The sequence below is a fragment of the Ramularia collo-cygni genome, assembly GCF_900074925.1.
Source record: "Ramularia collo-cygni strain URUG2 genome assembly, contig: RCC_scaffold08, whole genome shotgun sequence".
Lineage (NCBI taxonomy): Eukaryota > Fungi > Ascomycota > Dothideomycetes > Mycosphaerellales > Mycosphaerellaceae > Ramularia > Ramularia collo-cygni.
In genome coordinates, this window is record NW_019716262.1 from 142046 (window position 1) to 163478 (window position 21433).

General features: G+C 52.5%; 9 protein-coding genes; 7 read left to right on the forward strand and 2 right to left on the reverse strand.

The window, feature by feature from the left end:
• Positions 1-67: 67 nt before the first annotated feature.
• RCC_05590 (uncharacterized protein) lies at positions 68-891 on the forward strand (the record flags this gene model as incomplete). XM_023770857.1 has 2 exons in its annotated part: positions 68-149; positions 317-891. The coding sequence occupies 2 exons, from the start codon at positions 68-70 to the stop codon at positions 889-891; spliced, it is 657 nt and encodes a 218-aa protein (XP_023626625.1).
• An 809-nt stretch (positions 892-1700) lies between these two features.
• RCC_05591 (uncharacterized protein) lies at positions 1701-2861 on the forward strand (the record flags this gene model as incomplete). Its single annotated transcript, XM_023770858.1, has 1 exon — positions 1701-2861. The coding sequence occupies one exon, from the start codon at positions 1701-1703 to the stop codon at positions 2859-2861; it is 1161 nt and encodes a 386-aa protein (XP_023626626.1).
• Positions 2862-4018: 1157 nt separating this feature from the next.
• RCC_05592 (uncharacterized protein) lies at positions 4019-5452 on the reverse strand (the record flags this gene model as incomplete). Its single annotated transcript, XM_023770859.1, has 1 exon — positions 4019-5452. The coding sequence occupies one exon, from the start codon at positions 5450-5452 to the stop codon at positions 4019-4021; it is 1434 nt and encodes a 477-aa protein (XP_023626627.1).
• A 1537-nt stretch (positions 5453-6989) lies between these two features.
• RCC_05593 (uncharacterized protein) lies at positions 6990-7367 on the forward strand (the record flags this gene model as incomplete). The annotated part of the gene is made up of 1 exon (XM_023770860.1): positions 6990-7367. One exon carries the CDS (start codon positions 6990-6992, stop codon positions 7365-7367), a length of 378 nt encoding a protein of 125 aa, XP_023626628.1.
• Positions 7368-9608: 2241 nt separating this feature from the next.
• On the reverse strand, positions 9609-10571 carry RCC_05594 (uncharacterized protein; the record flags this gene model as incomplete). XM_023770861.1 has 2 exons in its annotated part: positions 9609-10012; positions 10061-10571. 2 exons carry the CDS (start codon positions 10569-10571, stop codon positions 9609-9611), a joined length of 915 nt encoding a protein of 304 aa, XP_023626629.1.
• A 664-nt stretch (positions 10572-11235) lies between these two features.
• RCC_05595 (related to microtubule-associated protein) lies at positions 11236-13672 on the forward strand (the record flags this gene model as incomplete). XM_023770862.1 has 2 exons in its annotated part: positions 11236-11346; positions 11399-13672. The coding sequence occupies 2 exons, from the start codon at positions 11236-11238 to the stop codon at positions 13670-13672; spliced, it is 2385 nt and encodes a 794-aa protein (XP_023626630.1).
• Positions 13673-14306: 634 nt separating this feature from the next.
• On the forward strand, positions 14307-15446 carry RCC_05596 (related to alcohol dehydrogenase; the record flags this gene model as incomplete). XM_023770863.1 has 2 exons in its annotated part: positions 14307-15098; positions 15150-15446. The coding sequence occupies 2 exons, from the start codon at positions 14307-14309 to the stop codon at positions 15444-15446; spliced, it is 1089 nt and encodes a 362-aa protein (XP_023626631.1).
• Positions 15447-15971: 525 nt separating this feature from the next.
• On the forward strand, positions 15972-19883 carry RCC_05597 (uncharacterized protein; the record flags this gene model as incomplete). The annotated part of the gene is made up of 1 exon (XM_023770864.1): positions 15972-19883. The coding sequence occupies one exon, from the start codon at positions 15972-15974 to the stop codon at positions 19881-19883; it is 3912 nt and encodes a 1303-aa protein (XP_023626632.1).
• Positions 19884-20055: 172 nt separating this feature from the next.
• RCC_05598 (related to NAD binding Rossmann fold oxidoreductase) lies at positions 20056-21311 on the forward strand (the record flags this gene model as incomplete). XM_023770865.1 has 2 exons in its annotated part: positions 20056-20256; positions 20319-21311. The coding sequence occupies 2 exons, from the start codon at positions 20056-20058 to the stop codon at positions 21309-21311; spliced, it is 1194 nt and encodes a 397-aa protein (XP_023626633.1).
• Positions 21312-21433: the final 122 nt, after the last annotated feature.

Consider the following 21433-nt stretch of genomic DNA (forward strand, 5'->3'; position numbering starts at 1 on the left):
TCTTGATCCCGAGATCTTTGTTGAATTCACTCCTTCTCGTCTTGATCTGGATCATCTTGATTGCATCATGGAGACAGGCCGTCGAACTACCAAGGAGCCGGTGTATATTTCCGCAGTGGAACCCGCGTTAAAGGCTGGCGCTGCTTGTGGTCAGTTATGAATCTTTCTTACACCCCTGATATTGCCATTCGTGCATGTGAAAGCCTGCATATCAATAAAGGGCTTCTGCATCTGCAAGAAACGGTGCGGCGCTTTTCATCACACATGTTCGACGGGGCATTGAGACATCTCGCACGTACTGATCTTTCTCTTGTAGGTAGCGTTGGGTTTCTCTTTGGTGGCGCATCAGGAATCATCCGTGGAGCGCCAGGTTTTCTGTTCGCCTCTGCATCGGGAATGCAAACGTTCGCTCTCGGAAGTACTTTCTCTCTATTACGTACGACAATCATCCACAATTGGACTACCGATGGACAATCACCAAAGTCCAAGGATCTGGTCAAAGCCAGTGCACTTGCAGGGGGACTCTCTGGTGGACTCCTTGGCTTCATTACTCGCGGCCGTTCGAATGGCATCCCCGGAGCTATCATGTTTACTATCTTTGGAGCTGGAGGACAGCACATTTACAATAGATGGACAGCGCCAAAGGACCTGAATTTAGAACCCAAGAAGAACTTCTGGAAGCGGATGAGTGAGAGAAGCTGGACGCCGTTCCGAGTTCTTAGTAACGACGAGTATGCTGAAATGCTACGCGAGAAGGTGTTAAAGCTGGATGTTGAAATTGCTGTGCTCGACGACAAGATTGTAGCTCTGAGGGAGCAGCAGGCCCGGGAGGAAGCCGCGGCCGCCTTGAATCCAAAGACGACCGAGGAGAAGCGGGCTGGTTCGGGCTGACCAGTCTGAGATGTGAAATTCTTCACCGGCCCTCGAAGGACTGATTTGAACATGTCTAGGACTGGCCAAAGGAATTCGCGTGGAGAGCCAGATCGACCGCAGACCTGCGCAGCCCTGCTCAGCGGCCGCATTCCTCGACATGAGCAGCGCAGTAGATGGTTCAAATTGTGATCCCGCGGCTTCTCGCAAGACGCGATGCCGTCTGGGATGCAACATCAAGCTGCGATTGGTGGTGGCCCAGTTCAGCATCGACATGGTGGTACCCGATGTAAACCCTCGCCCCAACATAGTTGGTCGCAAGGATGCAGAGCACAGGACCCTCGCGTGGGACATTGCTGCATTTCACGAGAGATGCAAGTAGGTCTGTCTGCTTCACTGCGGACACCTTGAATCTGATGGGGAATCGATAGCAGCTGAAGCAGGGATTGTTTTGGTTACAGCCACAACGAAGATTGTGAGTATCCATCTACTTTTATATCATGTTCTGCAAAAGAAAAGCATCTCTGCGCTCTCTCGAAGTATGTCCATGTTGGTCTCCTGTGTCGTCCCTTCCTGTTCAGTTGAAGCGTCTCAGCACTCCCCGGCCAATCGGCAGCACACTTGAATGATGAGCTGGCTCTTCCATGTGACTTCATTTGCACGAGCAAGAGTAATAGCATGAGCACGAGTCCATTCACTCATGCTGCGCCCCGCTCCCGTCGGTACGCTGCAGAAAAGCCTATTTGGTTTGCATCAAACAGCAAAACTTCGCTTGCCTGCATCATCATTCGTTTGACATACAACCGCGAATCAAAGAAGCATCATACAACATGTCGCACGATCCGCGATATGTCCCGTCACCACGGCACCCACCGGCAGCTGGAGCCACCGAACCCCCGAGAATTCAAGAGGGATTCTATCGCGCACGAATCGTCGACATCCCTAAACGTCGCGAAATATCTTCTCGTGCCTCTGCTCGATCAGAGAGTCAGCAGCCGATGATGGACAAGCCTGAGGCCACCAACACGAGTTCCAAACTACGCCATGCTCATGATCACGCGCATCACTCCAACAGTCCGAGTCACGATGTGCGTCCTCCTCCGCCACCTCATTCGCCAAGCCAGAGGAGCGTCAGCATTGTGCGGAGTTCCTACATGGAGTATGAGTCTAGCGCCCCGTCGAGGTCGCCTCACTTCAGCCAGCCATTTCTTCGTTCACCACATCCAGCCACTCATCAGCAGCAAGAAGATGTGAGGTTGTCGCCTACCGCCGCGCTCCGCGCCTCCCGCGCATCTCGTAGCTTCCAGCATGAAGCAGAAGCGATCCCCCATCAGTCGGCTCCTCCACCCCGTTTTTCTCATAGGCGAGAGGAATATGATCCGAGGAGACTGCTTCCCACTGCAGTTCGTCCTCCTCAGGCTTTCCAATTTGAGCTTGAGGAAGAGCCCCCTCAGCACCACTCCTCTGAGCCTCATGTACCCGGCCGCTTTCCTTCCTCCCCAGATCCCCTGCGACAACCAACGGATACCCGGATGGAAGGTCTTGTGGAGGAAGTTCCGAGACTGCGTCCGAAGGCCGGAAGTTACCGCGAATTGCACCCCTATGAGCTTGGAATGGTCTATTCCACTCATTCTCTAAACCAGACTCGACCTCTAACTACCAACTACGACCAGCAGAACGGTAGCGACCTCACAGAGCCATTCATCTTCGAGATCCCAAGTTCCGGAAAAGTAGACCATGACGGCAGCAGCAAGACGACTGCCACATCGAAGCAGGCTGCCTATTACGCCCGCAATCCCGCGCATGAGGCCGAGACGTACCCGCTACTCCGTCGTCTTGGCGATGACGAGCGATACGCAACTTCTTTCCGCACCGAGCGGGACGGGGCTGATGGGCAAGGTGGAGAGGTCATGCAAACGGACCCAGCTGAGATTGATGTGAGGGCCATCGAGAATGAGAGGCGCGAGGCGGACAGGAGAAGTGGGCGCTGAAGCGGCTGACCAAACGATTGCATGACTTGGGCTCGGTAACACCAGTTGGGCGGAGTGGTTCCGATGTGCGTCGGCCGCACCATATCGATCCAAGTGAGTGATGCTAAGTTCCAAACTGGAAGGGAGAGTGGGCCAATACGAGGCACACATATCTTACAAGGCACACTCAGGGTATCATCCTCGATGGCGTTGGAGTGCATGACTAGGAGACATGCCACTTTCTGGTATGCAGCAAATTAGAAGACTCGAACATGGAATGCCCAATGGATTGTTTGATCACTTCAGTGTTTCCGCTGCCTTTTCATATTCATGTCAACCACTTCTCCCTTGACGACGGTTGTACCATACCATTTAGGTACCTGATCACTTATCCTAGGCGTTGGAAACTGCTATAGCAGGCCCGCTATCCAAATCGAGTATTCGGTACGATCGCTGTCTCTGTCATAGTTCGATGGCTTCTCATAACGATGAGCAACATATCGCCCCTACAACACGACACCTCAAGCACTGTCGGGCTCGAACCCATATAAGACACCGAGCAGTTAACGACGAGAAAATGCCGATGCCAAGCGGTGCACTTACACTTTCAAAAAGTGCTCACCAAAGTAGGCAAGCAAAGTGTACACGTTGTTTAAATGACCTGAATGGTTCATCAAATGCCACCCAAGTGATCACATGTGAATGAGCGGTGTCTTCCCTTCCATCCAGTCTTGCACGGCATCTCGAGCACGTTCCATGCAACAAGGACAAACATCAGCCCTACAACCAATCCACAACATTCCTGTACCCCCCTCGTCAAAGGTTTTGCCGTACACATTCCGGCTCACCGATGTCGAAAACTGCGGTGTCGTAATTTCCACGTGATATTTCACAAGGCAGTAAAATAATCGCGCAACCGCTTCCCCCGCCCTGCGCGAATTACCTCTCGATCGACATGACAACAGATCAAGGCAGCTGATCAAGGAGGAGCTCGGCTCATATGTAATAAGAGGTCTTTTCCTCGTGGTTCTCATTTGTCGTTAACTTGTCTGCTCATAAGCAGTTGTACCTAATGTTCCTAGGCCATCATCACCATCATCAAAAATGCACGCTTGAAACGCTGGATTCAAACACGCAGATGTGTTGCTTCCACAACAATACCTTGTCCCTCCTTCACATTAATACGCGCTGACTCCCACCCAGCGACTGGGAATATTCCCCGCCCGAATTGGTAGTGGACATACGTCCCTCGGGGGAAGGCAGATCTTCGCTCGTCCTGTCTCAAGCTTTCCTTCCCTTCGCATGTTCATCTCCAAAACGACCACACGCAAGAAATCCGGATTCTCTCTGACCTCACGCCGACGGGCAATCTCTGGTCCTAGCAAAGCCCTACCGGCCTCTGAGCTTGGGCTGGGGCTACCTCGCTTCGATCCACCTCGTCGTCGACCGCGATTGTAGGTCTGCATCTGGATGGTAGGTGCACTTTCGACTGCCTCGGCGAGGTAAGGTGCGTGCAGTGCTTGCTGGAATGGAGCCTCCCACTCTTCAAAAGTCAGAGGGATGGGGTTAAGGTACCGTCGTTGGGCTTCATTCGCATCTCCATCGAATGCCGGCCGGATCTCAGAACTGAAGCGCGGGAATAGAAACGGATGGGACCATAGCATGTGGTCGATATGAGGAGCAGCGTGCCCATGTAGCGCTGGCGGGGCGCTGCTTCGGGCGAGTGACGATATAGAGCTGACAGCAGCTTTCTTGAGCGACTGCAGCGACAAGGTAATATTTGACTTGAATGAAGAGGATTTCGGTGTTGCAGGCGTTCTCTTTTGCGTTGGCAATAGCAATTCGTCGTCTTCGTCTTCTGAATGCGGTGCCAAAGGATGATCCTGTGCGCAGTCTTCCACAGCAGGCAGTGATCTTGATTTTTCCTTCTTCAGATTGGAATACGACCGCCGGCTACGAAGTGAGCCAGGTGTCGATGGGCTGCCCACTGACATGACTGAGCGGTCATCCGATGCGAGCGAAGGCATCGATTCGCTTGAAGCACTTCTGGCGGTGAGGTAGCTGGTCTTGTGAGAACAGTCTTTGGAGAACAGATAATCGGTGTCCTCCAAGAGCACACTGAGGGCAGCACTGCTCCCATAACTTTGCTTGAGCGAATCATCGCTCTTCCATTCACTGACCAACTCCTCAATGGAGATGCGACGGTCATTGCCTCGTCTGCGATGGCGGTTTGATTTTCGCGGAGGAATGGCAGTCACGGCTAGCAAGGCGGCGATGGCTGGCGGTAATGCGTTGGGATCGTGTGCGTGTGCGACGTGTTTTCGCCGACCAATCGAAGTCGGAAGGGTGGCACTTCTGGGAGAGCGCATGTTGGAATCTTGAGACTCTGAACTGCCGATCGCAGACACTCGAGCATTGATCGACTTGGGCGACGGAATTTGAACAGGTCCTGTCGATCGTTGGGGTGGTGATGAAGGTGGTGACACAGCAGGAGCACTTTCRGCCACGTTTGCGAGATTGTTTGGGATACTTCGAGGGGCAGCGGATCTGCGTCGAGTCTTCTCACGCGGGCGGTCCATGTATTTGAAGGATGCCGGAACAAGCATGGTCATTGACTTCAGACGGACCCGGACGAAGCGGCTCTAGTTATTAAAGACCAAAAGCAAATGCAGGAGTCAGGTGATTATGAGGTCGCCAGCATCCGTGTTGACGGGCGCCCGCCGCGAAAGGGAACCTAAGGTCCGGTGAATCGGAAGGGCTCCAGGGTTCTTCTCTCGTAAGCCCAGCCAATAGTATGAGGTAGACAGCACCAGGGGGGCGATCGTACGTGCGAGAGTCGTGAGCAGAAGTTTTCTTCAGGTGGATCGTTCTCAGGAGACGGAAGAGCAATAAATTACAACGGCGTTTGATGAAATAGCGACCGCGAGAGTGTCGGGCAGATCAAGATAGGACAGACAAGGTGATGTGTGACAGCGGGCGGCGTGGGGTTAGAGTCATCTGCGAATCCTTTCACGCTTTTGTCGGTACATCGGTTAGGCCAAGAGATAAGGAACTGACGCATGGTGATTGGACAAAGCCTCGGGGTCTGGCTCGAGTCTCGTCCTGGCCGTACCGCCCTGTCAGCACGCTGGATATGGTTCACCCTGCAGATAGACGTTCAGGTTGTTTCTGCCCCTGCCGCTGCACGCTGGCGCGGCTGAGCTGCCCGATACTGCACTTATCGCTGCAGCAACATTGGAACTTGCTGCCCATTCATCGCCTCGCAGATGACGACTGTGGCCACTGGGCAAATACCTGCTGCTTGAGGCTTAGCCGCCGAGAATGGCCGCTTTTAAGCTGCTTCCTCATGGCTTCTAGCGCAGATCTCGCTGGATTTTGTCTTTTATTAGCTGGGCTGCCTGATGCTTGTCGTGCGCAAAGGGTCCCGCATCCGACCAGGAGCAGCCTGGCTGGTTGTATCAAAGGGTCCGTTAGCACTGCCCAGGATGAGGCTCAATACCCGATTGACCAAAGCAAACGTGGCGGTTGGCTTCCGCCGGAGATGGTACACAGGTGGTGAACGGGTGCGGTCCACGATGGAAATCGCCGGGCCCACTGTCTAATGCACTCCGTGATCGGTACTTTAGGTTGCTCGGTACGCGTCTCGACAGGCTGGAGCCGCACAGCTCACAGTACATTATCATTCGCACGAGATGCGGAGGCGAAAGATAAGGTCAGACGATGGAAGCAAGTTTGCCGAACATGGCATGATTTCGACATGTCTGACAACACCTTCGACATTAATCGCTGGAAGTCCATACCGACGTTCAGTCTCGCCGATTCCGGCTGGGACGTCAACGATTCTTTTGCTTTTCTTTCGCACCTACTCCACCAGCAGACGCTATAGTGCAATTCGCTTCACTGCTGACCTATCGCAGTTGTCGAAAGTCCCCTGCACACGGTCGTCATTGGGATTTCGCATCCACTTGCAGCCTTATGAAAATGACCCGAAGCTCGAATAATCCCAGCAGCAGATTTACGAACACGTCATCCGTTTGCGACACGCTCTCGAGTCTCTGGTCACTTGACTCGGCCGTCCTTTGCTTGGAAAGGTCCCATCACATGATGTAAGCCGACGGCGCCCTCGCGCTGCCCGGTATCAGCGTATCAATGCTTCGCGTCAGGTCATCACCACCACCATCAACGAACACACACGTCAGAGCAACCGTGATCGAAGGGATAGAGAAGTGCCCGATGCCAGTCAAGGTATCCACCGAGCTATTGTCTACGAGCAAATTGGCCATCATTGATTACGAGGGCGGAGCCCGAATTCCAGTAATTCAGCACAGTAGTCAATGGATCGCGATTGTCATAGAAAGGTGGTGCTCGCGTAAGCATTCTCACCACGATCGAGAGTTTCTGGACGCGACACCTCCTTCATCCGGTGGAGACCTCTCCAGTCTGGTCATCCCGCAATCAGGGCGAGAGCATGAACGGGAGCGGCACTCTGTGCTGGATGCAGAGGCGAATCACAGGCCCTGTGCATGAGGACGACATGTGAGTGAACTCCCTCCGACTGGAAGCGGCATTTGCCGCGTGATGTCTTGGTGAGACTCAGAGTCAGCAGTAGTCACTACTAGTGTGCCAGCGTGTACAGTAGCTCGAGAGTAGTCCACAGTCAACACACAGAGCCAAACTCTCTCGCGAAAATCTTTTGATCCTTCATCGACATCGACAAACGCAGCATGTGGGATTGGGTTCAGACATAAGTTACTGCCAAGGCAAAGCACGCTGCATCAATTTCTCATTGGCCCTTCCATGCACAATAAAGCTTTGAGCAAAGCACCGAAGGCTAGCCAAGATGCTAATATGGGTACACTGTTGTATATTTCTTTTTTTACGCGCCTTTCTTACCGATGACGATGGATCAATAGCAAAGTGCAACATTATCGAGATACCTCCGATTTTCATCCGTCGTGAGAGTGGCACATTGGCAAATCCGGTGGACCCGCCAGCGGATCTACATATACCTCCGCTCGACGGTTCGGATCTGTCTGTAACACGTGCCATCCGAGAGATACAGTACGAACGACACCCTATCAGCCCGTAAAGATGCGAATCACAATAATGGCCTCAGAGGAAGAACAGCGTTCCTCGAAACGTAGCAGGCTTCGAGGTTTTTACAATATTCGGCCTCGTACTTCACTCATAGATGCCTCATAGAGATCTGGGCGTTCGTTGCGATTTGGCGGCACCTGCGTTCCGCTTTCTCCAGGTCAACAAACCACTGTTCACCGCCGACGGTCTGCGCCTCATGGCACCCGGAACTACAGATGCCGCATACCGAACGAGGAAGATGAGAACAAGCTCTCCGGTTTAACCCACGCCGAGCATTCTCGGTCTCAGCGTCCTTTTCAAAATGACAGCATACGGCGGCAGAGACGACAATTTGTTTGCAGCCGCAGTGGGAGACGCCATATCCTCTTCAGCTGTCAATGATGGGACATGTCCGGAAATCCGATTCAACCAATTAAATCCCACCGCACGAGGAGGATGTAATAATGTAACCTTATCCTGGGAAAGAGACTCCCGCCAAGTTCAACTGAACTCCCATGGACGATGATTGATTTGTACAAGATGCGAATGTACCATTGGTAGCTGGCGATGATACAGATAAGAGAAACCTGTTTGTGAATGAACCCACGAAGCCAGGCGAGCCGTTCAAAGGTCTAGAACTACCGCTTCAACCAGGACGCCGTTGCTACCCTTAGCCTTGGCTCTGCCACACCTGCGGTGTCAGGACCATATACGTGCCAAATGATAAGCAATGTGGTCTACTTGATGATTGAGAAGCTGACTTAACTCTTTTCAATAGTCGGGTCTTATAGAGGGCCCCTTCATGTCTTCACTGCTCCCGCCAATAAGCTCATCTATGCCCCCTATGCTATCGAGAACCGCGCCGTGCTGCCGATCATGATGAGATACATTTTATCCTTCCTACGCACGCTGAACCCGAACACGATGAGGGATCCCAAAGCTCCAGATTGGAACCCTTTGAATGCCCTCCTGTCCGCAGCGGGTCGTGGTACAAAATGACGAATCCATGCTGGAAACCATCTCGGACGAGCAGCCGAGTCGGTGTGTCTCCTGGGAATCAGTCGATCCGCTCAGAGCTCGGTAGGCGCCTGGAACTTGAGTGCTGGAAWACTGGCCAGAATCCCGCTGCACACGTTGTCCATCTACGGTCGAGAGATTGCCGCAGTCCTCGACATACGACGCCGCTCGAGCGAGAATATCGCCTGTGTAGACCTGATGGAGTGATATGACGCTCTACGTAGCGTGCCCCAGTCTTCCGAGACAAAGGTCCGTCCCATGCAGTAGGGGCTGGCTGATCTCGAACTGCCTTCGGCGAGCAAAAGTCGTGCTAGGGTGGAGGACCTCACATGCGTCCCTGACCTGAGCGAACTGGTCGCACCTGCCCCATGAAGTAGGCCGATCCGATACATCCATGTCATAACCCATGTCAAATCTGCCGAAAATGACCAGGAATACAGGTGATACGCACACGCATGGCCTCGCGTCTGGTTCAATAACGCGTGTGATAGCTCTTCTAGGATAAGAACGTTCATATGCTTATGCTGTGCCGGCCTCGCTACATGACGATGCGCAATAACTCCAAAGCAAGTCTAATCAGGGGTATAATTTCCTCCAACGGAAATGCAGAATGCTCTATGTCTATGTAGCATGACGGCTAGGTCAGCGATGCTGTCGATATTGAAAATGTTCAAATTAAAGGAAGCCGTATGAGCGTGCCATATAGCGCAGAGAGAATAGAAGAGCGACCGAAATCGACATCCACCGAAGCGTAGTCCAGAGAGAGTCGTGAATCTTCTCTTTCAAGACAGCCCGGTCTAGTTCTTTGACGAGTAGGATTGAACGATCAAAGAGCTTCTGAGAAACGTCCACGATGTCTTGCTTCTCTTCCGAAGTGAGTAAAGTTTCTGCTTCCACGAGCTGATCTTTGAAGCCAGCCTTGAGGTCCTCGCCATCCTGATTGCCAGGGAAGGAGAGAAATGAAAATCCAGGAAGCTCGAGTGAAGCAACTTGGTCGTCTCCTGCGGGTACAATTATGTCAGACTCTTGTACCCAGAACTCCGCTCCGCCATTCGCGAGTTGTTGACGAATCCAACGTCCTACGAGCTATCAGTATTGTCCACTTCACCTCATACGCAAAGTCTTACCTCCAGAGAATACGGCCATGTAGAAGACCCATGCAAAGGCTACAAGTACATGCGGCTTCTCTCGAATCAGGAATCGCATGTCTTTCGTCCATGCTTCTCCCAACTCGGGCGTAGYGAACATGCCAGGTCCGGCCGCGGTCCTCAAATGGGTCATATCGTCCTTGATGCGAGCAGTTCGGGGTAGACCAGTGGGTCGCAGATTAACTAGCCACTTCTTGACCGCGCGCTCGTGCTCGGTGTMATTGCCCTTCTCCACATGGCGTGCGAGCAGATCCCATTCAATTTCGAACAGTAAGAAGATGCGAGCGAACGGGACAAGGCCTTTGCTATACAGCAGCGGTGTTGCGGCGTGCGGTGGCAGTGCGAGCGGGAGACGATGCATCAGCAGTCGATTAAGCTCCGTATGCTGCTTCCGCGTAGCAGCGTTGATCTGACCCGACACGGTGGCGCCAGGTAGAGTGGCCATGGCGGTTGGCGGGGGAGTAGGCGGCGATGGGATGGATAGCGACATGATGTCGTCTTATGTAGGGCTACAAGAGCCGAGCGCAAAGAACAAATCGATGTGCATCTTGCTTCACAAGTCAAGATGGCACGATCAAGGCGGGATTGATCAGGTTGCGTGCATTTGCGTGTGATCACGTCGACATGTGATGATATCTCATAGTACTGGAGTACGAGGCGAGACGGGACTTGCTTCTCACGCGACGTTGACGCGAGGGGCACTCGGATATTGGATCCGAACCAGAAAAACCGTCCGCTGAGTCGCGTGCAAGCGTTTGTGGAAAGCTGAAACGGAGAGGGAAGTCGCCGTGCCAACGCCCGCTGCTTGTGAGGACTAGCATCTTTACACCTCCGATCCCTCCACAGATTTGCAGGCCCATCTCCCGCTCCAACCWCCAGAAGCACAGGACGACATTCGTCACCGTCGCCATCATTTCTCCGCGCATGTAGTCCGGCTTGTATACACTACGAGCTGCTGCATACCCAAATACACGTCAACAATAACATCCAACAACGGCGAGAAATTCCAACGCGCAAACGCTGCGTCCAAGCTTCGTTCGTCCCGAACCCGACAGCTTAGTTCTTCTGCATTCCTCCCCACGCGCACATACCGGTAGCCCATGATCCGCCAATAAGGCCGCCATTTACTGCTGGCTGGCAGCTCGAGCCTCATCATGGACACTTCCTATCTGTCGCAGCAGGTCACAACCATTGTCGAGCGTCTGCATGGCTTCTTCGACGAGATTGGCGTGCCCAGCCACGAGCGCGATTCACGAGAGTCCGAGGTATGGGAGAGACATGTTTGAAAGGACGGTAATAGACCACTGACCGCCATAGCTCTTCTCCGCTCTATCAGAAACACTCCACAATCAGCTCAATCTGGTGGCCAAGGAGAAACATGACCTCACCGAAGAGGCACAACGGCTTATCAAGACCATTCGCCAGATGGAGCGCTCGCTCGACGACACCCGCCCCAAGGACGACTACGARGCTGAAAAGGACGGACTCAAGATCACATTTCCCCTCGTGAACTGCATACAACGTCTGAAGGAGAAACACCACACTATTTCAAAGCTCCACCGTGAGCGCTACGAGCAAGTCAAGAAGCTCGTGGAAGCTCTGGAATCATATGCATCACACATCGAGCCGGCTTTCGTCAAGATCAAGCTGCCCCCTACGTCTCCCAAGGCCGAGATCCCACCCACGTTCGACCTATCGCCTACCTATGTCACCAAGCTGGACGATGAATTCACCCGCGTTTACGACGAATACAATAGGCGTCTTGCGACAGTGTCCCAATGCGCCGAGGACATCATTAATCTCTGGTCCGAGCTCGGCACACCACAAGCACAAGTCGACAGCCAAATTGTTCAATTCGCACGAGATGCACCCGAACAGCTTGGTCTGCATCAGGAAGACCTCAAGCGACTGACTTCGAAGCGCGATAAGCTCGTCTCAGAAAAGCAGCAGCGAGAGCRGAGGCTCAAGGAGCTGCGTGTCACGGTCGAAGCGCTTTGGGATCGATTGGGTGTGGATGACAGCGAGCGAAAGCAATTCCTTGCTGCCAATCGTGGGTGTGGCGTCCGCCAGATTAACGAATTCGAGGATGAATTATCCAGACTGAACGAGCTAAAGCGCCAAAATCTCCACATCTTTGTCGAGGATGCGCGGTTCAAACTTCAGGAGCTGTGGGACGGGCTGTACTATTCAGAGGAGGAGATGCTGGACTTTACACCTGCTTTCTCCGACGTCTACTCTGATGCTTTGCTATCGGCCCACGAACACGAGATCGCGCGATTGGAAGCGTTGAGGGACCAGCGGGCCCCAATTATCGCTGCCGTGGACAAGCATCGCAGCCTGATTCAGGATCGGGAGGACTTGGAGAAGAGCAGCCACGATGCATCAAGACTGATGATTAAAGGTGCAAAAGGAGAAAAGCGTGATCCTGGCAAGCTGCTTCGTGAGGAGAAGATGCGCAAGCGCATCGCAAAGGATCTCCCCAAAGTCGAGGCCGATCTCCGCAGAACACTCGAGTCATGGGAGGAAGAATACGGGAGGCCCTTCTGTGTCTACGGAGAGCGATATCTGGACGCACTAGATGCGGCTCAATCGAGAGCTCCTCCCCCACGCAGCAAGACACCCAATGCTTTGAGCTCCACCATGAGAGACGCGCCGAAGAGCGCAGGTCGTGCTTCAGCCGCGCCACAATCCCAAGGCAGAAGCAATACTGTGCGCGGCGGGAACCCAACTAGGAGCAAGACCCCGACCACGATGTCTGGACGTAACCCACTGGCTTCATCCACCATGTCCTTCTCGCAGTCAGTCATGGGTACTAGCTCGACCATGAAGAGCCCGTCCAAGATTCCTGGAGCATCATCGTCACGTCTTCCCATGGGCTCTCTTCGGGATGGTAACAACTCTCCGGAGCGCCGCGAGAGAACCAAACATGCTCAGTACCAGACCGAGGGCGAAGAGATGAGCCGCACGGTCCGTGGTAACATGGGCCCACCAAAGGCGCCTCCACCTCCGAGGATGAAGGACTTGTTCATTCCACCTACACCCACCAGAGGCAGCAATCAAGAGAACGGGATTGAACTGGAGCGCCCCTCGAGCGTCCTTCGTCATGTTGTATCTGAGGATCCATACGACGACACGAGATATCGAAGCAACAACTATCACAACATGCATTCTGCAGGACCTGGTCAGCACGATGCCCGCTCTGTGGATTCTTACGCCCGCTCGGTTGGTTCCTTTGCATCGAACAGCTCCCGACCTATGAGCCGACAAGCATATCCATCGCATGGCTATCCCATTGCGCCTGCATTCTCCCGCCAAACGAGTAACACATCGTCGGTCATGAGCGGCTCGGCGATCAACAGCGGCAGCGAAAATTGGGAAACATATACTGAGAACTCCGAGGACGCCGACGAGCAGGATGCAACTGACGCTTATTATGCAAAAGTTCAAGCTCAGCAGATGCATCCTGCGAACAAACGACCCGGCACTGCAACCAACGGCACAGTAGCAGCCAAGCGAGTGCGTGAGCAGCCCATAATCGAGGGCAGCGATGGGGGTTGGACCGATGATGGTGATGTTGGAGAGAGCTATTAGCGCGCGACTTTTCGCAAAAGCGAGAATATTTGGGTGTTTCGAGATTGAGAGAAGGATTCGAATCCGTTACGGACAGATTTTGTTTGCGTTGGCGCTGGCGCTGGATGGCGATTATGATTATATGGGGCTTAGAGATTTGGCCGTTTTGTTCGATCAGATCACAGAAGGCCATGCCTGAGGGGCGATTGAGGTCGAGAGGTGTATAACTACAGCACTGTTCACTGTTCACGACCTGAATGAATGACAAGATCTTATATTGATCATTGTTGAAACCGGCTGAAAGGATGAGTTGTAAGATTGAATTGATGGACACAGCTTTGCTCGAAGGTATAGTGATTCCAAAATCAAGAAGCCTCTTGGTCGCCGACCGCTGTGATATTTCATGTGTTGTTCTGATATTACATGAGGTGTTCTGGGCTAAATAGGAGTCGGCAGAGCGGATCCTCGGCTCAGCAACATTTCTCCACACCAGGTAGGTATCAAGCACGCAACTACATCATCTCGACGATCCGAGGATATAAGCACGGCAAACGTGCAGATTATAACCTTTGAAAGATCACTTCAGCATTATCGTAAGAAGTCTCATTTTTTCAATTTCACCTTTCATATCTCACACACCACCCACAACWCAACCATGCCGAAAGCACTAGTAATCGAGAAGGTGGAGGGCAAGCCCGGCAAAGTATACTACCCTCTCAAGAACATCGAACAACCGACCCCAAAGCCCAAGGACAACGAACTCGTCGTCGAAATCTCCGCCGCCGCTTTAAACCACCGCGATCTCTTCATTCGTCAAGCTCTCTATGGAGCCATTGGTTTTGGAGTTCCGCTCCTCGCCGACGGTGTGGGAACTGTGACATCTACTGGCTCGTCGGCAGAAGCCAAGAAGTGGCAGGGAAAGAGAGTGATCCTCAACCCTGGACATGGCTGGAAAGATGATGCAGATGGCCCTGAGAATCCAAAGGGATACGCGATATTGGGAGGAACGAAGCTCAACCCTCTGGGAACTGCAGCGGAGGTCTTGACGATCGATGCGAGCGAGGTGGAAGAGGCGCCGAAGCATTTGAGCAATGCTGAAGCTGCGGCACTCCCTCTCGCTGGACTTACTGCTTGGAGAGCGTTGATGACCAAATCAGGACAGGCGAAACCTGGAAGGAATATTCTGATTACGGGTATTGGTGGTGGAGTTGCTGTAATGGCGCTGCTTTATGGCGTTGCTGCGGGAGCGAATATTTATGTGAGCAGTAGCAGTCAGGAGAAGCTCGACAAGGCTAAGGCGCTGGGTGCCAAAGGTGGTGTGAACTACAAGGAGAAGGGTTGGGAGAAGACGTTGTTGGAGATGTTGCCTAAGGAGAGGAAAAAGTTGGATGCTATTATTGATGGTGCGGGTGGCGATGTGATTGAGAAGGGAGCGAAGCTGTTACGGGTGAGTCTGAACCATGCTCATAAACGTTATCACTGCTGACGAATCGAACAGGATGGAGGCATTATCTCTCAATATGGCATGACTGTGTCGCCGAAGATGACATGGACGATGCCAGCTGTGCTCAAGAACATCGAGCTCCGTGGAAGCACGATGGGTTCGCGAAAAGAGTTCGCTGAGCTGGTCAAGTTTGTCAATGAGAAGAATCTCAAGCCATTGGTTCACAGGACTGTGCAGGGCATTGACAATTTGAAGGATATTGACAGTCTATTCGAGGATATGAAGAACGGATCACAGTTGGGCAAGCTGGTGATTGAGATTAGGCCTGAGGGAGCAAAGAGCAAGTTGTAGGCTGAAGATTGTAATTGCTGTATGATCAATGCTACTTCGCAGGCAATGATCRTCACATATCAAGTGTCAAAAGATCTACGGGACTACCTCCTCCCAGGATATGACGAACAGAGTCGCCCCGTCAGTGTTGCGCTGAGAATGCACAGACGCGCTTTGATGCCGACCAGGAGCCCATTCCATCTGACTTGTCTTCGAGCGATCGGTACTGTAAAGCACCAACAGGTCATAGTAAGAGGCATCGTCCGATTTGAAAAGTGAACCTTTGGGTCGATGGCAAGTGAAATGCGCTAGATGAACTTCCTCCGAAGATCGCCGCCTTTCAAGCTTGATGCTGTAATTGATTTTCCTACAGGCAGCTCGCAACATCGCCATACATCGCTTCCCACCACCATCCCCGTCGCCGCACACCCACAACACTCCCGATATCACACGCAAAACAACCGGTCACTGCATTCAATCTGCTGCAACAGGGTGATGAACATCACCCGGGCGAGATCAACACCGCAGTAGCCCATTCCAGGTGGCATGCTAGAGCGGGCGACAGCATGTCTCAAAGCCGGAGCACGCGATTCTCTCAAATGCGCGCAGCACGCGAAGGCTCAGGCTCCGCCTACGGGCAGTCGTCGCCGGCTTCATTCGACTTTTTGGACGCACGGCGCTGGCGATATCGAATCGATCGACATCAGTTTATTGAGTATTGGAGCGGGATTGGATCTTCCTACACGGCACGATGAGATTCGCCTGGGAAAGGCGGCAGGAAGTCGACAAAAGAAGGACCTGGAAAGCGCCACAAGCTCTACACACCCCGAAGCTCCCTTTTTGGACTTTCTCTACCCGCCACACGCGTTGGCGTGGTTGCAGAAGGGCAATGGACAGCCTTGGGAGCGGTGGGAGAGGCGCAACGCGAAGAGGCTCCCCGAAGGCTTCGTGCAAGCGTCGCGAGGCTATTCCTCGACCTCTCATGCTCGCTCTCATGATGCGAAAAGCCCAGATGGTGGTGGAGTGGGAGCTCCTGTTGACAATGATGCCTCAAGACTCAACGCCGTGGARGACATTGAGCCCTCGGAAGAAGAGTTTTCGTCGGACACTGTGTCTCGGATGAGAGTAGAGCCGACAGAGGGCGCTTCGACAGCTGATGTTGACCCTGGTCAGAATCAGGATCTTTCAAGCTCCAGCTCTACSACACCCAACAGTGCGAGTATAGTGCGCRAATTGACACCCAGCGTCGAGACGACCGATGAGGGCACTGAGGAGGTGGCCGACGAGGACGAAGCGTTCGATACCTCAAGTGCAATTAGCCCAGGAGAACTACCAGAACAAGGCACGCGAGCCTTCGAACAGGTGGACAACCCCCATGAAGTTCTTCGCACCATGCTCGGGGGGAAACGCAGAAAGCATTCGGCAGAAGACGTCAGCCGCGCCTGGTTTCTGTACAATTCTCTCAGCGAGCARGCAAAGATCGACGTCCGATTGATGCACGAATTGCTCCTTTGGTTTTCAAGAATAGATGTAGAGACAGCACAGGCACATTCGATATCCCTGTTCTGGTCAATGCCGTTGGAAGCAAGAACGCTTACAGACTACGAGGCAGTTCTCAAAGCATTCCTGAATCGCAAGACGTACGACGCTGTGGCAGGAGTACATAGAGAAGCATTGAAGAACATACCCAACGGACGTCAGATTACGAAAAAGCTGTTCCAGCATGCAGTACATCACAACAACTGGCAGCTGGCGCTCGCAGTCAAAGAGGACCACGACAGTGCTTTTGAAGATTCCGGTCCGTCTGAAGCTCCTCAAAAGGCTCTGTTCTGGATCGAAGTCACCGAGATCCCGGACTTGATACAAAAGGCAGAGCTTCTAGTGCACAAGTGTCAATGGTTCCAACGCCGGGGTCATAAGCTTCTCGACAAATTCCAGGCCTTCAGTGTTAGGATGTCCGAAGAGGCTTTCCGTCAGACGCTGATGGCGCCGTCAAATTGGAAGGCATCTCAAAGAACAGAGAAAGACATGACCCAGTCATCGCTTGTGACCCTTCTTGATAGCATTCGCTGGTGGAACCCAGATGCCCCGCGATTGTTCGAGGAATTTCTCGTCAAATTGCTTGACCTGAACCAGTCTGAGGACCAGTACCGGCAGGTGCATAACATCGTCTCTTTCATTTATGGCCACTACAGGGAAATGTCCGGAATACATCCATCAGAACATCTACTTGAAAAATTGCTGTCGCGCGTCTTACCATACGCCATCTACCTACGAAAGCTCGAGTTCTCAAAGTACAGTGTTTCCGTCGAGGTCATAGTAGAGGACTGGCAGAAGTATCACACAGTTCTCAGTTGTTGGGCTACAAAGAGACTGATATCATGGTACGCTCGGCAGGGCATGGCTGTGCCTGTCGAAGAATACTACACGTACCTCAAGCGACACTATCCGGCGTACCGGGATCAAAAAAGCGCCCTGTCAGATCTCATCTACGTGCACGCACGTCGAGCCGACTCGAAGAAAGCGCAGGAGGCGTTTGATCATGTCGATAGCGTCGCGAAATTGAACGCAACGAGACCAGTCTTGAAATGCTGGAACATATTGATGCATGCCCTCTCTCGCACGGATGACATAGTCGGTGGTCTCGACACCCTTCGTCGACTGGTGGATGATGCCAAGCTGCTACCAGACGACAAGACCCTCCATCCACTGCTGGAAATGCTTGCACGCCGAGGTGATGCAGACGGAATAGCAGATTTATTGAAGCAGTATGACTCTCTCACTGGCGCGCCACACACAACGAGCTTCGTCGGTAGCCGCATGCGTGCTTTGATCAACAGCGGCGATGTGCCCGAGGCAGAGCTCGCACTCAAGGAAGCTACCAAGCAGATTCGTACGCGTGAGCTCACTGGGTCACTCACGGGTTCCTTCAATATCATGATCGCGGCATATGCAATGCGAAGAGATCTTGATGCGACCATGCGCACGTATCGCTGGATGAAAGCAGAAGACATTCGACTTGATCGATATACGTACAGCGCCTTGATGCTGGCTCTCATCCAATTTCGACAGACACCCGCGGCCTATGCCATCATGACTAAGGTGATGCGCAAGGAAGGCTTGGAGCCGACAGCTGCACATTACGCCGTAGTCCTGGCTGGTCTTGTAAATCAGGAAATGTATGACCGAGCGATATTTATACATGAAAGGATGGTKAGGAAAAACGTCCGTTCCTCACTGGCAACTAAAAGGATTTATCTTCAAGCCGTCGCGAGGAAGGAACGTCGGAAAGGAGAGGCGCGCGGCCCCAATGGCGAGCCAGCTCCACTCATGCAAGTCATAGAAGAGCTTCGTAATGCCTTGCTGCAAGACGATGGATCGGAAATTGCGAGCAGAGACCCTGTCTTTGGTCATGACCACACAGCTGGTGGGGAAGACGTGCTCGAACACTTCGTCGACGTCCTCTTCGCACATGGCAAACACCGATGTTTCGAAGCAGTGCACGAGCTCTTCCGGATGTACCAAGAAGAGGCTGCAAAGCTCGGCAAGATTGACTCCTCGGTGCCCATGCGCATTGTGAACGCCATGATGAGTACGCATCTTCACAGTGGAGAGTACGATCAAGTGGAAGCATATTGGAAGATTGCCAAAGATAATGCCGACCGCATCGCTCCCATCACCGCGATACCCGATTACGAACGTTCGAAGCCTTCCACTTCCCAGAGCTCTGCAATAGAGATTGCCAGCCCGGAAAAGGAAAATCTTCTAAGCGCAACGAAGAGTGAAGTAGATCGCGCAGAGATTGGCTTTGAGGCGAATCGCGCGGCCGCCATACCCAATGATCAGGCTCTCCTACCTGCCTCACTTCCTCGAATGGCGCCTCGCCCATCGCCTCGCCGCAAATACATCCTCACTCGACCACTTCGATACCATCTCCGCGCACTCGCCGCTCAGAATCGCATTGCGGATKTTTTGACGACGTTCACTGCGCTTGTGCGTCAAGGCTACGCCTTCGATTCGATCACCTGGAATCGTCTGATAGAGTACCTCTGCACATCCAAACCGCCACTCGCCCTGCTAGCCTTCACCCTTACAGAGCGCTATCTCATTCCCCAATTCCCTGGCTGGACGCCACGTTACATGACTCGCAGACCACCTCGAAAGTCTGCAATCGCTGAAGGTCTGCAATTCATTCGCGGGAGGTATATGAGTTACGATGCACTATTTCCACAGTATCGCACTATGGTGTTTCTTACTTCGGCGCTCTTGAAGCTAAGGAGAATGGAGGCCTTGGGAAGCTCGAAGAAGAAAGGAGACATAGGCAGATTCATRGGAAGCGTGCGGCAGATTCAAGCTGTGGCGCCGAAAACATTAGAGGCCGTGAACAGTATGCCGCAGATCGAGCACGATAGACTGCAGCATCAGCTGTTGAGGAGTGATGAAGCCAATGCGCTGTAAATAAAGTTTAGCATAGCGAGTTGTACATATTGTAAAGTGCTTTTATATTGGAATAGACACAATCAATAACGAGGTGTTCACTGCTCAGCATGAGCAGTGGCAGAGCACGAAGGATGCAGGTGCTTTGGTAGACGGATGGCATCGGACCGAGCGGTAAAAGTGGTTCCTCCCGATGCTCAAAACTCAGCCTCGACAACGTTGCTTGCATCTACACCTCTTTAGGAAAGTCTACGACATGACGGAGCCACAGCGCAAAGTCCTCCGAGTCGGTGTCATAGGAGCAGGTGAAGTGGCCCAGGTCATTCACTTGCCAACATTATACCTATTGAGCCATCTCTTTACCACGGCCATCATATCCGATCTCTCGAAAAAGGTAGCATGCCCATGCAATATCTGCCCACCCAAGAAGATCACGAAGCTGATCAAACCCACCAGACAGCAGAACATTGTGCCCGCAAATTCCACATTCCCACCACCACCACCGACCCTGAAGATGTCTTCCGCAGCCCGGAAGTCGATGTTGTATTTATCCTCACGTCTGATGAGTTTCATGAAGAGTATACTGTAGCCGCCCTCGAAGCCGGGAAACATGTCATGGTTGAGAAACCACTTACTTTATCTTTGCCTTCCGCGGAGAGGATCATTGCCGCCGAARCGAAGTCCAAAGGATTGGTCTTCGTGGGCTATATGCGACGATACGCGGAAAGTTTCACAAAAACTTTCAAACGAGAGATTGGCAGTATTCCGAGAATTCTCTATGCGAGAGTGAGAGATTTCTCTGGGCCAAATGCGAAATTCGTTGGCGAATCTGGGACTTTTCCTGTCAAGCATGATGATTTTCCGGCTTCTGCGAACGAGGGACGATCGAAGAGACTTGATGTTTTGTTCAAAGAAGCTTTTCCTGGCCAGCCCATTACTGCCGAAAGGCGGAATTACTGCAGGTTCTTGGGAAGTCTTGGAAGCCATGATATCAGTCTGATGAGAGAAGTTCTTGGTTTCCCTATCAGCGTTGCAGGCGTGTCTGTTAACGACCCATTCTACTCTGCGATTTTCTACTATCGAAACCCATCTGGTGGAGAACCTTTTGCGGTTACGTACGAATCTGGAATCGATGGTGTTCCGGAATTCGACGCTCATCTCGCTGTGTATGGAGAGAAGAAACGGGTGCATATCAAATACGATTCACCTTATGTTAAGGGACTTGCTATCAAAGTCACTGTGCAGGAATTGAATGCCGAGGGAGAATTCGAAAGTCGGGAGATGTTGGGATCTTATGAGGATGCGTATACTGCGGAGCTACAAGAATTGTATGAGTGTGTTGTGAATGGAGAGGAAGTCAAGACGACGGTGAGGGATGCGATCAATGATTTGAAGATATATGATATGATGTACCAGCGATGGAATGCCGGCACTACACTGAATTGCTAACGATCCGACTGCAAGTTGCATAGAGATACAAGAGATAGGAACGAACGTTTGACAGGATACTCAAAGTCATTATTCATGCACAATGCTACAATGTCACGCTACATGCCTTCGCTTCCTAAAAT